Here is an 18,616-nt window from a genome sequence, read left to right as displayed (position 1 = left end):
TATGACTATTAATCTTTATTGGGTAAATGTATGTTTTACAAAGTAAGCGAACATTCCTAACAGGAGATACTTTTTTCAAAATTTTTCCTACTGTGAACATTAGCTCATGATGCCGTATATCTCATACAACTTGTGCACTTATTCCAAAAAAATAACATTATCTGATTACCTGATGGGTGGGTTTTAGTTTGAAGGCATGCCAGAATTTTACTAAAATGCTTATTAAAATAACATGGTCTCAGGTTTTGAAAATCTATGTGGTGCAAACCTGGCCCAAGTTCATAAAGAAACAATAAAACTCATCGGATGACAATTCATTAAAGCTAATGTTTTCAGTGGTTGATGCATAAAACTAAAAAATCACAAGTCATAATCATAAGTATCAACATGCATTTTTCATTGTAAGATGTGATTTACATACACTGGGAACGTGTACAAGGACATACAAATTCATAGGGCAGATTTTGATTTGTTTGCTTTATTGTTGTGCTACTGATATCTGTATCTAGTATAAAAGAATTTCCCTAAACCCACCTGCTTGTTATACATTAATGGCAGGTAATGTCTGGTTAAAATGTAATGTCTATTAAAATGTAATTTATATTTCATTAGCATGTGTGTGGAGAGCCAGAATGTGCAGAAGATACATTCAAACTTCAGTATTGTCTTAGTATATTTGGTGCTGATTTCGATGAAAAGAAAATAGCAAGACAGGATTTCAGGTACCCAAATTTTGACAAGCTGGTGGCAAACATTAATGCTGAAGAATGGCCCAGTTTACTGTGACCAGAACTTCTGAGCCAGCCAGTGTTTGTGTTTGCTTAAATATTGAACTGGGTTAGGTGCTGCTTTGCCAGGCTGCAATGTCTTTTCCTGAAATACTGATTCTTGGAAGGCTGCTAGGAGAACTGTATCAACAACTTCACTGTTAAGTAAATATGCAATATTAAAAGGTACATCCTTCTAAAAGAGCTCCAAACTCCACAAAGCGTGTGTTTCTCTGTTTGTGCTGTTGGCATATCCCAACTTCTCCAGCGTATAAGCCTCTGCTTTGACACCTTGCATTCAGTTACATCAGGTTTTAACAATTTGAGGGCTAGGAAGAAACATTACAGTTCCCCTGTCTGATCCCTTGCATACTGCAGGCTAAATTACCTTAGCTTCAGGCTGCTACTAAGGCAAGAATTACTACCACTCTTTTTTTAAGAGAGAGAGAGTGAGCATGAGCATAAATACGTACTAAAAATCTATGAAAAATGACACCAGATACATCTTCAGAGGTTTGAGATGGCAAGGCAATAAACCTGAATCCTTGACATCTTTATTTTCACATTTTTTTCTTCTATTTTTAAAGTTCATTCTTGTCCAGTAAAAACTTCTTCCTTTAAATCTGGTCTCAGCTGAGCCTACTTATAATTCATTCAGGCCTGTTTCCATGATGCAAACTTAAATGAACATGTAATAAGAACTGAATAAATGAACAGAAAAACTTGAATCAATTGTTCAATTCCTGACGTATACTTAACTAAAGTATATTTACTTTACTGCGCAAACTGCTCTCTAAATTATTTAAACTCCTTTTCCTTTGTTTTTCAGTCACTTTGGAGAAAAAGCAACATTTAACAACTCACTATATACAACCCAAATGACAATACATCTTCTGTGAATCTGTGACAACTACCCAAGTTATTCAGCTCATCTCTGATAGACAAATAGCAACGCATTGCATCAAAACAAGCCTTGATCTTTCAGTGTTGTAATGCTATTCCACAGTCCAGAGAAACATACCAGTTCCAAAAAAGAAGTTTCCTCAGATAAACATCTATTGGGTTGTTTCTTTTTTTATTTGGTTTCAAAAAGAAGAAACCCAGCAAAGGTGGAGAAACGTTGATGGTCCCCATGGAGGGCTCCGTTGCCCATTCGCAGCCAAACTTCATCTCCCTTGGCAAGTTTTAGCACTGCACTGTTTCCTGAAGTGTCTGCTTTCCCTTTTGATTCATAGCTAAGGATGAATATTTTAACAAGTCAGCTTTTTGTTTATCAACAATGATCAAGCAAACAACTTTAAAAAAAAAAATCCAAGAAAGCACATTGTTATCCTGAGCAAAACTTCCTTGAAAGGCTTGCCAACATTTTTTCAGCTTTATGAGGAAATTTTGGCATATTTCTGCATTTGATCTCCTAGTCAAATCTTGCACCTTACCTAATTGCATCATTTCATTCCTTTCTGAAGTTCTGGAAGTTTAACTTACGTATTTTTTTCCAGGGCACAGGAGCGAATTCACTGTTTAAAATAAAATTCTGCTCATTCATCACAACACTCCAGATTTCCTGTGATGGTCTCTTTCCCTTGGATTCATCCCAGCTAATTTTAAATGCCTCCAGGTCAGGAGTCTCACGTGAGCTGAGCCCCTGTGCTCCCAGCACAGGCAGTGGGCAGAGACAGGCAGCTCACTCCATCCTGAGGCCTTTTGTTGGAACATAGGTATGTTGAATGTGGGCTAACCTGCTGGCTTTGTGTGAGCGTTGGTTCCCTTTCTTCCACCTGTTGCCTTTTCTGACATCAGTGCTTCAGGGGAAAAAAATTGGGCACTTTTTCTTTTGCAGGAAAGATCTATTGGGGATGAAGCACCCTTTGGTGGCGCTTCAGGTACGGCCTGTTGAAGAAACTTGGACAGCTTAAATGAACCTGCTGTCATCTAAGTGCCTAAAATCCAGTGTGATCAATCTAATCTTTTGTGTCTGTTTATTCAGGCTCAGGAGAGAAGCTTGGTTTTGGCATCAGAACTGTGGTTGGTATTAAAGAAATAATATTTTTTTCAAACACCTGTTTTTTTCAGATACCCATCTGGCCACAAGCTTCTTGACCTGGTCCTTACAGAAGTTGATAAGCTAGAAGTGGCTCCTATTCTTGATGATCCTCCAGCTAACAGAAAGAGTTCAGAAACTTTTTATTCAAAGTGTGCTAATGATAACAAAGCCAGTAAATGGAGGACCTTTGCTTCTTACTCATCCTTACTACTGCAGTTTAAATGCTTTCCTCCTTTAAAGTAAAGTGGTCTCCCCTAATCTTTAACAAGATTGTAACTAGTTGCTGAACACTTCATTATGCCCTTTCTCTGACAGGAAAAATGAGGATGAAGATATATTTTAGCAGAATGACAGCAGGTTACCACTACACTGCAACCCTGACTTGCACTGTTAATTCCTTTCCCCTGAGCTTTGAGGAACTTGTGATCAAGGCTCAATTTTAGGTCCAGGACCTGTGGCAGGTATGATCCAAATTTGCAAGCTGAGGAGGGTAAAATACAATAGTTTTTCTTTGTTGGTTATTTTGCCGTACAGAATTTCTTCAAAAAATGAACAATTTCATGTTTCTCGAAATGTGAGCAAGCTATCACATCTTTGCAAACATGTCTTTTGCATTAAAATGGCCTGGCCCTTCACTTACCTATATAAGCTGAAAACTGTATTACCATTATGCATCAGGTACACATACACTTCCTCCACATCTTCGTGTTTCATCATATTGAAGGTGAAGAAATATACCCCTGAAAAGATTACCAAATACAATGTGTTTGCTTCATAGAGGGAGGTAGTCATGCTACAGGCTTGTGCTTCTTGCTTAGAAAACGTAACAGCTGAGGCCAAAATTACCTTCCAGTTGTCAGTGGGTATTTTGCTTCTGCTTATAGTGTGGCAAAATCTGATTCATTTTTATTCTGCATATGGCAGGGGCTCAGCCACATCCTGTTCCAGAGAAATGACTGTATTTGGACATGGCAGGACCACTCATCCCTTCCTTCTCACTGAAAGGGAAATTTCCCAGAGGCTGAGTCTAGTGACCCCTCTCTCACCGTTTTTTCCTTACCTTCTTGCTCCTGCCCTCTGTCAAAAGGGCAGCCTCCAGGCCAGCCAGGGCTCAGCCTCAGAGGCTGTCAGACAGCCAGCATGTCGCCCAGGTCAGGCAGGGCATGAGTGGTTTTAGCAGCACCCACTGGGGCACACCACGTCCTTAACAATGCAGACATAGGCACCACTTTCTCTTCTTGCACAACACACCCTTACCATCACCCTTTTTCTTTTTAGCTCTTTCTCTGTCTGAAAGGTGCCAACAGTTGTCAGTGCAACCATATTATGTGTCATGAGCTCTACAAGACTCCCCTGGGCGGGAAGACAAGCTCCTGATTCCTGAATAGTCAGTCTGTAGCATTGACCCTGCAATGGGAGCTTGCAGTTTGCATCGAAGTCATTAAATCATTGTGGGTCAAAGTTTATTGACATCCACATATACATTAACCTCAAAAGGAAGCAGCTGTGAGGACACACACCCCTAACTGTCAGTAAAATGTGCTACAGCAAGCTTGGAGGGCCTGCCTTTTACTTAGTCTAATATCATTTCCCATAGCAGTGAGTAAATGAATGGCAGGGTGAGAAAGGCCAAGTGAAGGAAGGTGGTTTCAGGCTTTGCTTAGACATGTTTTTGGTTATGGCCCTGCCTCCCCCACCTCCTATTGTTCTTCCTGCGCCACAGCTGTATAAGATGGGGGATTAATGCAGCTGAAAAATAACTCAGGAAAAACTGTAATGCCTCATTTCCAGCCACACATCTGTTGCAGGCCAGCTCACAGCTGAACTGGCATGACAGAAGATGGGGATGAAGAGAGTGACTGGAGGCAGGGGGTGGAGGAGGCAACTGTGAAGCTGCTGCTGCTGCAACATCAAGGTCATGGTTATCTCATCACAGTGGCTGAAGGGCTAAAGGTCTCAAAGCAGATGGTCCTCCTCCCTCCCCAGCTCTGGCCATGCCTCTTCCTCCTGCCTTCGTGCCAGCACTAGTTTTACTGGCTGGCAAGCCCTCTCTTGGTTTGCCTGGGTTCCAATTTCATTTTTCCTGAAAGTAGGTAGAAAGAACTATGCAGAGTGAGTCTCATCGGTGCCTTGTGCAAAGGCAGTTAGCCAGTTTCTCGTCATTATTGACCACGCTTCTCCCTATAGCTCCCAGAATTGCATTATTTTGTTTTGCAAATACTCACCATTCACTGGAGCACCAAATCTCCCAGTCATGACATCAAAAAAATTCCCAACATTGGTTTCAACACTACTGAAGATGATCCCACTGTTCTGGTTGCTGAAGTGAGTAGCCATGGAAGCCATGAATGCGACCTGCAAAAATGCAGTTCTTACTCAGGCAGTCATTCACAAAATTGACATGCGTAGAGGAATCAGCTACAGAATTTTTTCCTGTATTTGCCGTCTGTTTATTTTCCTGACAGAGATGTTCTTCTAGGGCATGCTCCAAGGCCATTAAACTCCAGTAACAAAACTCCCATTGAATGAAACTGGAAGAGGACTAGGCTTCTTACATTCAATTGGACTATTCATGACTGTAAAAGTAAGTGTATGGGCAAGTGTTTGCAGGTCAGGACCTTTGTTTGGGATTTTATTTACTTTTAAGTCTCTCTAGAATGATGCAACAGAAAACTGGTATTGAAATGGATGGTGTTTCCGACAAAAGTGATTTAATTAGTTTTTATATATTCCCCAATGCATTTGGACTGGATATTGCTTTTAACTGAATGTGTGAAATAAATAATGCTTGATAAAATCCATACACATTAGTGTTTCTTGCTAACTACCTTCAGAGATACATTAAGCATTTTTATTAGAGGTCCTCTAGAAGTGCAGTTGCTGGGACTCAACATTCAGTGCTTTTTCTCTCTTACCAGTTGCCCTGTACCCTCAGTCACAACAACAGAGGGTGGTGGAGACCAAAAGAGGAAACTAAGAAAGTGAAAACTGTGCTTCAACTTCATGTTACACTTCTTGCAGTGAGACATATTGGCCGTGGAAAATGTTTCATAGAAAGCAGTGCAAAACCTCCCACATTGGACAATTCACATTACCCTCAGGAAGATACCAAGGAACAAGTGTACCAATTTGCATGGGCAGGGAAGGGGGTTATCTCTTCTGTGAGTCTGTGATTCCCTCATCTGACTGTCAGTAAACGGGGTACAGGCAGAATTCCTGCACTTGGATGCCAGGAGGTCACATAGTGACTTGGCATTTTATCTCTATCTCTTAACTTCTCAGATGTGTTCAATTGCAGTTGTTACTGCCCCTCACAAAACTGGCATTTTCCATGAGATTCCAGCTATACTGGTATTAAAAAAAAAAAACCCAAAAGTCTTTCAATTTCAGATCCAAATGAGAACAAAACCAAAACAGGCAAAATCAAATGCAAGTCTGGATCCAACAATGGAAATCATTAGCCATCTACTCAGAAATTTGAGGAGCTCCAGATGTGAACTGAAAGCTTGGGCTGATTTTCCTTATCCCTGCATGAATGCATTTTCTATGACTGCAAATTGTTAACTTCTTGCTTCTCAGCCAGGATCACATCAAAGTTCATCATGTGTTAAAGGAAACCAGCTGCAATGGCAGCTTGATGGAATTTATTGCTTTTTGTCTAGATTCCATTTCACATTCTCTTTGACCCCAAGCTACTTTTCTTGGGCTGATCAGAAGAGTTGAAAAAGATGTCCTTTCTCCCTAGGTCTCATTTTGAAGTAGCAGATCTACATGGACATGCCAAGTCTTTCAAAATAATCCCGTACTTAAAATAGTATTGTATTCAAAAGTGTTTTCTGCTCTACCTACTCTCGCTCTAAAATTCTTAAGCATGATGTTAACAAGAAATGATATGCTATCCTAAACATACACAATGCCAAGAAATCCAAAGTCATTTTCCCACACTGCCCACGCTGGTTGTGCTGTTGATTTTGCTGTTAATTTGCATGCCTTTTATGAGGATATGAAACATATATGAGTGACCGCTATCGGGAAACAATATCCTTCAGTTAAAAGATGTAGATCTGTAAATAGATCAGAATTTCAGTTTTCTCCATAGTCAGAGTGTTTGGCAGTGGGATTTCTTTTTGTGTGTGTTTGCTATATCCCATTTTGTCCCTTCTGTGGTGAACTCGATTTGGGGTGTACGAATCAGATTAAGACTAAGACATTTCCATTAAAGTGTGTACGTGTGAGTGAGGATGTAAACTCCCTTATAGTTTTTTTTACAAGGGCATGTAGTGATAGGACAAGGGGTAATGGCTTTAAACTGAAAGAGGGTAGATTTAGATTAGATGTAAGGAAGGAGTTCTTAACTGTGAGGGTGGTGAGGTACTGGAACAGGTTGCCCAGCGAAGTTGTGGATGCCCCATCCCTGGAAGTGTTCAAGGCCAGGTTGGATGGGGCTTTGAGCAACCTGGTCGAGTGGAAGGTGTCCCTGCCCATGGCAGGGGGGTTGGAACAAGACGATCTTTAAGGTCTCTTCCAACCCAAACCATTCTATGATTCTATGATACTTTCTGGAGATCTATATACTCTGTGGTGTCTGAAGTCCCAGTTGCCCAAAACCAGCAGTGACTGTCAGATTAAGCTGAGTTGCTCCTCTAGATCCTCAGTAATTGTAATGGGAGCTTAGATGCTTCCCTCACATGTAGGATCTCTGGAGCTCAATCTGACTGCAATCACTTGGCCACACAAATGTGCCTAGTGCCATCTGAAGTGCTTTAGGATTCCCCCACATGGGACTGGCTGATCTGACTTACAGAAGCCCCTTCCACAGTGGCAGCTGTGGACCTACAGAAGCCCCTTCCAGTGGCAGCTGAAGACCAGGAGGGATACATTTCAAAGGCTTGCCATGCATCTAAGTCTTGCCTTTAGCACCTTAACTGCGCTACATCATAGAGATAGTCAAGTCTTCCTGCTTGATGAACTGCTTGTATATTGCTACACTGCAGTATACAGTGCGGACAACTCTTTTAAATCCCCTTTGCAACAGCAACCAAGGGTCTTAGTTATCCAAGTCCCATTTACTTTCGGTTGCCTTAAGAACAGGACTACACCACGTCTCCACTGTACTGCAGGTGTATATATATATATATGTACACATAAGGCCTCCGCCATCTACCAGATTCCTGGGACGTGAAGAAGCTCTAATCCAAAAGGTATGCGACTATGCCAACACAGTGCTGAGCCCAAACAAATATATCCCATCCCTCAGCAGAGCTTATCAGCTCAGGCTTGAACCCATGTTTTAATGTTCATCTGGCTTTTGGGTAGTTCATTCATAGGCAGAACCTACATACTTCTCAACATATTTAAGGTATCTAATTCTTTACTGTGAGGGTGGTGAGGCACTGGAACAGGTTGCCCAGAGAGGCTGTGGATGCCCCCTCCCTGGACGTGTTCAAGGCCAGGTTGGATGGGGCTTTGAGCAACCTGGTCTAGTGGAAGGTGTCCCTGCCCATGGCAGGGGGGTTGGAACTAGATGATCTTTAAGGTCCCTTCCAACCCAAACCATTCTATGATTCTATGATTCTATGATATAAAAACACAGCTACTGAGGGGTATTTTTCAAAACCAGAGGACTTCTGTCTGCACTCAGAGGTTTTGACCCAATACTTTGAGGAGTGGGATACATATGCTTCTGACAATCTCACAAAGCCTGACTGACCTGAGAAGCCTGGGCCTGAGTGGCTCCTTTACTCTTTTCATATGCCATAGGAAGCGTAGTTATGTATGTGATACAGCTTGATAGAAAAATGATAGTCCCTGCTGTTCTCCTTTAACGACCCAGATACTGGCTTTCTGCCCTAAAAGGGAACCATATATGTTTCTTCCTGCCCATTTCTCAGCTGGATTCTTATTCTAAAGAAAGACTAAGCTGTAATGTCTTTCTTTTCCAGGAAGATCTGGCAGAGCACATTTGTCGGTCATGACAAGGGCTATATATGTCTCTCACTGTATTAATTTACAGGGGGATTTACTTCTTAAGTATTTTACAGTAGTTAGGTGCTGTTTTTCAGAGAAGAAAACCTTAACCTGAGAACTGCTGCAGCCAACACAAGTCAGAGATTTTTGTACCTGTAGCTCTGGGGGAATCCCAGGGTAACCCTTCTCGCCTTTGGGTCCATGATGGCCACGCTCTCCCCTTGGTCCCATATCTCCTTTGTCTCCTTTCTCACCTTTGGCTCCTTCCTGGCCAGTTGCTCCATTATTTCCATTGTTTCCATGATTTCCTTAAAGGAAACAGAGCTTTCTGTTTAACTTAAATAATTTCATATAATATATTGTAACAGATAACTGTGACAGGGTCCTTTTCCACCAATTTGCAACACATGGACTTTTCAGTACCATAAAACCCAGACTGAGCTGCAATGCATAAGAAACAGCTGTGTGGTTAAGCTGAAGGTGAAGATTTTGATGAACAAGTTTCCAGAAGGATGTAGATCGATGTTTAAGAGTTAACCCTCATGCTATCTTGGTGTTGCTGTGTAAAATGCTGATGTCTCAAGTCATTGCATTGTTGGGGAGATAAGCAAGGACAAGACCTCAGTGATTGTGAGGCTCAAGAAAAGTGAAAGCCACTGCCTATTAACATATACCAGCTAGCCTACATAAACACTCTTGCTTTTCCTTCTGTGTAAAAACTTATTTCCTGATAATTTAAGCTAATTAGGATAGGATAAGATAATTTTGACTAACATTTTGCTATCTTTAAAATATGTCTACACAAATGAAGAATGGCTGTAGCCTTAAACTAGCTAAATGACCCATCTGTGCCATAAACGGGAGAGTGTGCATTCTCAGGGTGCTGATTAGCTGGAAGGGGTTGATCAATTGCATGTTCCTAGATTTAAAGAAAGACAAAATTTTTATAGTGAAGCTTTTCTGAGATTGCTTCTTGTAAAAAGGGTCATTATAAATGGCTGATCTGTAATACTGCAGTATTACCTCCTGATGTTTACTGAGGAAATTACTAAGCAAACTTCTATGCAACTGACAAAATTTTAAAGTTGGCTAGAATCACTGAGCAATTATTATGCCTACCTGAAGCAAAAGCCTGACCTTTCAATTAATTACTCAGGGGATTAATTAGTGTCATCATTGTTCTAATTCCACCTCAATTGAAACTAGATTCTTTGCCACTCTGCTTGTTCTCTGATTAGTCACTCTAGTTATGAATTTACAAGAAGAATGGTGTTGTCTGAGATCAAATCTAATGATTGAGTGATTCTTCAGAGTTTTTGTATTGAGAAAAAAAATTACTTCAAACAAGGAAACTAAATGGTGGAAGAAATTAAACAAATTTTTGTTTGGATAGAGAAATCAGTAACTCTGAAAAATAACAAGAATGATCCTTCATGTAAAGCCAGAACTACTTCTCTTCCAGTTCAGGACAGAAGTTTGCAAGTGACATTTGATTCAGTCAAGGGAAAAGCAGATGATGTTGTTCCCCTTATGGGCGCAACAATATGAAATGCAGCAGATGAAGGAGACAGAGAAATTCTAGAGTGCAGAAGCTTGCTGTTGGCCATACATTTGTGGCATGCTGTGGTGACAAAAAAGTGTGACTTAGATACATCCTCGCATGAGGAAAGGGCAAAGCTGCGACTGGGCTGTGTCCCAGTATGTCCGCTGCAGCCTTTAAAGTGTGGGTCTACTACAAAATCATGTCCTGCTTCTAAGAAGCCAACAATTTATTAATATGTAATGCAATATTTCTGCACAAGAGGCCTTACCATTAGATTTCTCTTACTTCTGTAATGGTCAATGATATTTTTATAAAGGGTTGATGCATGAATAGCTCACAGCAGGCTAATACCAAATATGCCTGTGACCTTATTTTGCCTAATACCCAAAATATGTCAAAGTAATAACTTATTTCAATAATTTGGCAACTGAAGCTAGTTCTTGAAACACTTCATTCACTCAGGTTTAACTTCATAACTGTCAGATTTAACTGTTACTGTAAACTGTTTCTACCAAAAATCACTACTTTTTTTTTGGGGGGGGGTATGGTTATCTGTCATGTCTGTTACTGTCAGGACATTTGTGAGACAGAAGGATTATGAAATTGCATTTTTATTGTGATAACAGAAGACATAAGCTTTTGAAGATGAGACAAATCTGTCAGTCAGTGACATGTTCATTTACATTATACGTCTGCTTTAGGAACAGCGATTTTCAAATCCCTGAAGGTAGCTGCTGTACCAAACTTACACCAACATGCAACTAACTTATCTTTTTCCCTTCTCTAGGCTCTTCTTTTTCCATACCAGATTGAAGTATACCCTTTTCTTGTGTATCCGGTTCTTCTGTGTGTATTTTTAATGGAAAAAAGAAGGTACTTTTTATTATGGGAGACAAGAAGAAAGAAGAAAAAGAAGAAATTTCTGTGAGAGAATAGAAGCATATGTGTCTCTGTAAAATATTGGCTAGCAGTATGCTAGATGAAAAAAAGTTCCTGAATACAGTACACAATAGCATAGCTGGATATTCAAAGGTGATCGCAATAATGAACTCCAGGGAACAAGTTCCTCCAACTTTAATGGAAGATTCATGCTGCTTTAAGAAGAGAGACCAATTTGCCCTAGAAATAAGACTACTTTCAGTATGAATTTGTGAAAGCTGAATTTTAATAACAAGTGGGTTGTCACTGGAAAAGACTTCAGAATCTAATTGAAAATCTCTGTCTCCCCAGAAATCACAGAAAAACTTGTTCCTGAATCTCTCCCCAAATACTGATGTTTGGACCATTCTCTGATATTTCATAGAATAGCCTGTAATTTATAGCCTGTAATTAGACTGATCAAAAAATTAATTAAACATAATCTTTACCTGGCATCCCAGGGGGCCCAGGAGGTCCTGGGGGCCCTTGGTAGAGTCGAACTCCAAAGTCACCACGGCAGCAGGAACTACAGTCTGGATTCTGCGGTCCAGTTTGTGGGGGCTAAGTGCACAAAAACAAGCTTTAAATAGCTCATTCATGGAGAGCATCAATCATATGTATGTCAGTTACTGGGTCTTCATTATATATTCTCTGTTTATATGTTTGGTTAGTTTTCAAAACATTTCTTATCTCAGCTGAAATCTCCGATACTTGGGTTGTCCCTGAAGATGTTATTTTTGGAAGATTTAAGGGAATAGCTCTTCAAGTGTTCTAAGAGCTATATGAATATTTAAAAAAACAACTTATCTTGTCAGATAATGAGGATTTTGAAAATAAAATAATACCAAGTAATGAAAGTTAGATGAATGTTTCAGTTAGGTTCCTATCCTGCTTTTCACTGATCCCACATTTCAGCTGACCTTTGTTGACAAACAGGTCTATGCACAACAAGTGGTAGGACACAAGGGACTTCATTTGACCTTCAGCAATGAACTATCCTCCACTAAACATAAATAAAACTGTTGGACCACCCAAAGGAGATGTTAAAAAATGTCTGTGCAGCATATTCCTGTTCATGGCCCCAGACTTGCATATTTACAGGCCACGAAAGTTGGGAGAACCTAAAAAAGTTCATGATACATGACAAAACAGAACCAAGATACATGACAAAAATTTGAACTGACCACAACACGTGGTGTTAGGGGCATTTGATTATTTGTAGTTGTGGGTGTGTAACTATGAAAACCTGTTTATATGTTGAAACTAATATAGCAGGATAAATAAACTAATGAGTTTATTATACACAGCTCAGCTACTGTAATAATAGTTTGATAATAGTTTTGTTTCAGTGCTTTTCTTTCCCATATTATTGTATTTCTACTAATGGAGTTTTGTTCAATCCTGGCTGGATTTCGTAACCAGGCTCTTGCGATGATTTAGTGGTCACAAAGCTTCCAATGGGTCAGCTGAGGTAGAGGTCCAGGGTTTGATTTTATTTCTCTACCTCTTCTCATTTCTCTGTCTTTGTTTCTTTTTCCCTACAATTCTTTGCTATTATCCTGAGGTGCAAATCTGCAGTTCTTAAATTCTGGAGGGGGATAGTTACAGCAATCTGACCACTGCTTGTCTCTAATCATTCTACCATTTGTATTCCTTCCCTTTCTTTCCACTCATCTTTATCATCCTCAAATTACTTGTCTAATGCAGAGCTATTGGTTTAATGGCAGCAAACAAGCCTCTGGTGGGATAGGAGCTGCCAAATGAACATACAGATGTGCTGTATTCCTGCCCTCAAGGTCATCAGCTGGCTTGATCTGAAACACTAAAGCTTTCTGCCTGTGTTTTGAACAATACCAAGCACAGCCCCAGCATTCATTAATTTCAAAAAGCTTGGGACTTTACATTTATAGATACAGAAAACCCTTTTCATGCCACCGAAATACTGCAACTCCTCCAATGGGACAGACACATGCCCTCTCCAGCTGGAACCACCAATGGTGGAGGTACCAGGGGAATAAAGGCTGACCTGACAGCTCAACAAATACACTTCATATTCAAAGAGTTATGGAAATGTTAAGGCTTGCCAATGGGCAGAAGGGCTTCATATTTATGGGGTTTTGGTCAATACTATGCTTTTACCTTAATTCTGTATAAGGTCTATACTTTATGAGAAAAATGAGTTCTGCTTGTTGGACTGTCTGTTCCTGGAGAACATGTTTGTGTCTTTCTTGCTGTTTTATCTCTCCCAGTTGTTAGGAAGAACATAACTGACAATCACCAGACACCCTGTTTAAAGCTTTCCTAATATGAGAGAAGAAGTAGCCCTGCTTTCAGCTCATTTTCAGCCCTCGAAGGGGAGCCAAGTACAAGAGGACTGGAATTGCGCAAGCATTTTTCACCACCTGAAATGCTAATGTTGAGTGTTGCACTGAGATTAAAATCTCCAGCTCTTTTTTGATAGTGCTTCATATTCATGTTAAATGAGAAGGCAAACTATATATACACCTGCCAAGAGCAAATAAGTCATATCAGCCTAGAAATATTCAAAGACTTAGAATTGTGGATTGTAGGTAAGGGAAGGCATGAATCCAGCAAACTGGACTGCATGTGAGATTCTCTCTGTGCTCGTACAATTTGTTCTTTTACCCAATGCACTGAAATCCTGAATGACATTATTAGCTAACCAGCTATGTTATCATAAAATAGATACTAGGGCTGGTCATAACCAAATGCTATTTGGTAGTACCTCTTGAAAAGCTCAGCAGGTTATTATGTGTGAAATGAGGCAAGCCCTGCCAGCCTGGTTGTAAGAGAATAGTTCCACTGACCTCAAAATAACTACTTATGCAAGTCATAAAGTAGTATTGACTTATTATCTTTACTGATCCTTTGACTAGGAGGAAACAAATGTTCACAGTCAGCTGCCAAGAACAATGAATATTCAGGATACTCTCTTAATCTCTAAAAACAGAGAACTTCATGATGAGTACATTTAAAGGAAAAACCTGTTCCTAAAGTAAAATTACACTCAAATGGGGCAAAGAGATTAATTACAACCTCCTTGCCAAAGGTGTCCTATGCAGCCATCTGCACATAAATTTTATTGCACAATGAATCTTTGGCATTGCTCTCAGAACATGAATATGATTTAGGAGCTTGTGAAATTCATCTGCCACATTGATATCCTAATACAGATAGAAAACTGGAAATATTTCTGAGGCTATTCACTGAATTTCCTAAGATTTAGTATGTAGGAGGCAGTTCTAGGCTACAGATGGTCTATAAAATTCCCTTAACTTAAAGCTGTGAATGAATCATAACTGGAGACCCAGCCCTTTTTCACTTCCTGACTAATTTTATGGGTGTCTGTTATATTGTCTAAGACAATGCAGAAGACGAGTAATGTACATCCACCATTCTTGGCTCCTGTTCTGAATGCAAAATAACATGTCTCTGTGGGCACTAAGGCCCTCCATGCCCCTTCTCTAGCAAAGAATTAAACAAACCAAAACTGCCGAAATTCAGGGTAAAACACCAGCAGGTTGAGGGGTACCTGAAGGTTTTCAAAGAGCAAGCTGAAAAGGAAGAATGTGTCTGGCATGGCTCTCCCCAGTCACTAAGAGTTCTTGTGCTTGAGAAATGCACATTATATTTTACATAAGTTACCAGCAGGGTGGAAACTGATCTTGTACCCAATGCAGCAAAGACAAATGCTATTGTCTGTATTCCACAACAGGGAATGGGACCATTAAAACACTTTAGCAAGAGGGTGAAATTCTCCAGCCAGAGCTAAGATAACCAAGAAAGTAGGGACTTAGGGGTGAAACAGCTTTCAGATAGCTCAAGGGAAAGAGAGAGGTTTGACATGAATTGAAATATGTCTGTGCCACCTTTGTTCCTCCTCTGTCTGGAAATCCCTGGAGTGTGGAGATGGAAAATACCTATTGCATCAGCCACTCTGTGATGGATTATCCTTGTCACGCATCTGCTAGTGCTCCATTTCATTTCAGTAAGCCAAAAATTGCATCATTTCCCCAGCAAAGATTGCTTCTTACAGAGGGTCTGGCAGGTAAATGACTGCCATCAGCTGTGCTCAGACTCGCTGGGCTCAGTTTTAATATCACAGCCTCTTCCCCCAGCAGGCAACTCCAAACATGTTGCATTAACCTCTCTGATGAGAGACACATGCACCACAAACACAGTGACACTTTCTGTGAAGGAGAGTTTGACCCCTAAAAAAGTTGTAATTTTGTATTAAATCCTGCATTATCTGAAATTATGTTGAGTTGAAGGGGAATCTTCTTTAAGTACCAATAATACATGGTCTGTTGTATGCAGCTGCAGAACTCTCTCTGCAGTAGAGGTACGCACACACTAGCTGGCTCATTGGACTGTATACCTGATAGTTTACACTGTTTATACACTGCAAGTGCAATTTAACATACCTACAGTTAAATATCTATTTTGCTGAGTGTACTGGAGGAACATATAACTCCTGCCCAAGAAATATGAAATGCAAAGCACTATAAAATTTAAATACAGGGAATATAGTGGTGTATTAAACCTATTCCCATACTTGGATGTGTTTCAGTTCTTCAAGCCTAGGACAGGATTAAAATAAAATCTCTTCTCTGCTTATCATGAAGTAGGTTATTATTCAACACTTGTCTGCATATCCATGATTTTTGGAATTCAAAATATCATAGTTTGATCTGAGAGAGTTTTAAAAAACAAATGATAAAAGGTGAACTATAAGGACTCAAACATTTATATCATCACCAATAGGAACAAAACACTCATGTTCTTGTTTCTAAAAGACATCAATCAACAAAAACTTCATTTGAGTGGAATTTTGTTTTGCCTAGTGCTAGAAAAAGCTTCATCTTCTGCCCTTCAGATTTTTCCTTTAAAATTTGGACTGCAATATTTTATGTATAATCAAATTATGCCATTTTCCCTTTGCTGTGAGCTAATGACTACAATATCTAAAATGCCATGTAAAAGGCATAAAAAGATTCCCAGTTTAAAACGCAGATGTTACAGATGATTTAGAATTTCATTCCAAGTCTTTTTTCCTCTGAAACTGTCAAGTTGGTGTATATTATTAAATCTACTCATTACATTAATATCTGCTTTTTTTCAAGCTATTCCCTAGAATAAAATTTTTGAACACTCAGAATTTCATTATGTTTGTCTCAAGCTCAAAAAATACACTTTATATACATAATTTTCAAGCAAAGTTATTCTCGGCTAATTGAATCTTTCCAAATACCTCCATAAATTCTGTAATTCTCCTTCACATCCAAATGAGTTAACAGAATCTAAAACTTTAATATATTAAGTAATACCTTGAAATAATTAAGAGACTCTATATCAGAATATATGATTGCACAGGATCACAGTTTCAGCAAAACAAAGAGCTGCTGTCTGTGTTGAAACCACTGTCCCCAACCACTGCTGGTTCAACCAGCTCATTAAAAGATCCTATAAAGCAACCCAGCAGGATACAGACCAATACACAGCTTTAATAAAAATAATTTCATAAATATATCACTAATAATCTTAGCAAAAAAATAAAAGATCTCATTAGCTTTAAAGATATCTTTAGAAGATTAATTCAGAGTACCTGGACTCTATCTGAGGTAGTCAGTTCTACATCATCTACCTCTGGTCTCAGGACTTTTTGGTCTGTAGAAGTGCTATTATCAACAGTCCACTCTATAAGTTGACTCCGCTGTTTCAATATTTCCCTGCTTCTGGAACCTTTATGGCCAGTCTGGTGGTGACTTTGCAATACTTTGGCCACTGGTTTATAAGGTCTTCTGCTCACCTCCATGTATTCATCTTGACACAGGCAAAATGGAAGAAAAAATAAAGCCAGTAGATGCCAACTGATGAAATCCTTCTCTGCCATGTTATTCAAAATAATTTTTCAGGAGTCCAGCAAATGCTTTGCAGTAGGAGAATCTCTTTGCTGCACCAGGAGTTATGTGGTCCTTTTAGCTTTTCCACTAGTAAGCCTGGCACTGAGACCAGTACCAGGTTTTATACGGTTGCGTGCAATAAATAAAACTAAAAATGCCAAAGTGACAGGATCCTTCATCCAAAATCAGTCATGCTCCTTTAAACAAACCAGGCATTATTCACCACTTCACCACCACAAGGAAAATTGATTTGTATGCTGGAAATGACCACAGCATTTAACGGACTCCCGTGGTTCCTATTTGGGGGCATTAAAAAATGTAGCACCTTTTCTTTGGCATGTTTTTGTTTAAGTGTGAAAAAATGTGATGGAAATGGAGAACATGTGGCTAATGGTTTACGCTCCTTGATTAGACATAGAAAGGCTGTGAATTCACACTCTTAAATGTCTTTTGGACACAGTCACCTTCCTTATTTGCCAGGAAATTCACACACACAACTGCGTCAGCCCAGTCTGAAAAATCCTTCCAAGAGCAATTAGGAAACAAAAGCACAAGAGGAGCTTTTGCATATGATCCTGACCCAATGGCTGTTTCTGACTATGCTTTTCATTCACTAAAAGAAAAATATTGAATTTCTGTCAGTTGGCCAACGGTGGAAGGAGACTGGGTAAGTAGCTCTGAAAAACTAGGTTGAATTCAGATTCACAGAGCCCCATTTCTCAGCATTAGTTCAACCTACTCAGCCAGGCAATATTTTTTCCCTTGAGTTCCCAGTGTTTTCCTAAATGCAGCAGCCAAACCAAATTTTATATCTTCACTGCCAAGTAAATATAAATTTACCAGGGGCTTATTTCAGACTAAAAGACTCAAATTATATATGTATAATAATATCCTTATTATATTTTTTGAACCACCCGCTAGTATCGTCTAGAAAGCCACAACTACAGAATGCAGTTCTGCAAATGCATACACATCCGCACGCACACCCAACCTTCCCAAGAGCAAGTAGCTCCTTGGCCTGTGAGAAACACTTCACCAGTACATGGCTACAACAACATTACTGAAGGCATCAGTCCCAGGGAATGATCCCTGGCCCCACAATGCAATGGACTGGCTCATACTTAAGTTGTTCAAAGCTGACCGCACTGCTTAGCGTTTGGTTGGGGCTCCTCTGTGACCTCTGGGGTGCTCTGTGGCCCTAAATTATCCACTTTTCTCTTTTTTTTGATTTTCCCTTCCTGTTCAGTTGCCTGATGAAAGGTGAGGGTTGTGGTGCAGGGTGCTACAGTGGATGGTTTTAGAGCATGAGGGTCAGGTTGCATGTCCAAGGATGGGATGTAAGGGAACTGGGAGCACTGGGGGCCTGTTGGGATGGTGATGAAGGTTTCATCCATCGTGAAGCTAACAATCCACAAATATCACCCAGGCTTAATTTTGAGGAGGGAAATAGTGC

The 18,616-nt window shown here is 39.8% G+C and overlaps 1 protein-coding gene across 2 annotated transcripts; it reads right to left on the bottom strand.

Moving 5' to 3' along the window:
- C1QTNF3 (C1q and TNF related 3) lies at positions 1-17,211 on the bottom strand. 2 transcript variants are annotated; one of them, XM_050913271.1, is made up of 6 exons: positions 16,866-17,211; positions 11,689-11,800; positions 8,932-9,086; positions 5,037-5,166; positions 3,452-3,551; positions 1-2,002 (listed from the first exon to the last, which is right to left on the bottom strand). In XM_050913271.1, exons 1-6 carry the CDS (start codon positions 17,151-17,153, stop codon positions 1,843-1,845), a joined length of 945 nt encoding a protein of 314 aa, XP_050769228.1. In that variant the 5' UTR covers positions 17,154-17,211; the 3' UTR covers positions 1-1,842. The 2 variants fall into 2 exon arrangements, with proteins under 2 accessions (XP_050769228.1, XP_050769229.1); XM_050913272.1 differs by having other exon boundaries at positions 17,070-17,211.
- Between the last annotated feature and the right edge of the window lie 1,405 nt (positions 17,212-18,616).

The sequence above is a fragment of the Gymnogyps californianus genome, chromosome Z (genome assembly GCF_018139145.2).
Source record: "Gymnogyps californianus isolate 813 chromosome Z, ASM1813914v2, whole genome shotgun sequence".
Taxonomy (NCBI): Eukaryota; Metazoa; Chordata; class Aves; order Accipitriformes; family Cathartidae; genus Gymnogyps; species Gymnogyps californianus.
Note: the sequence above shows the minus strand (reverse complement) of the source record. Positions and strands in the feature narration are given on the sequence as shown.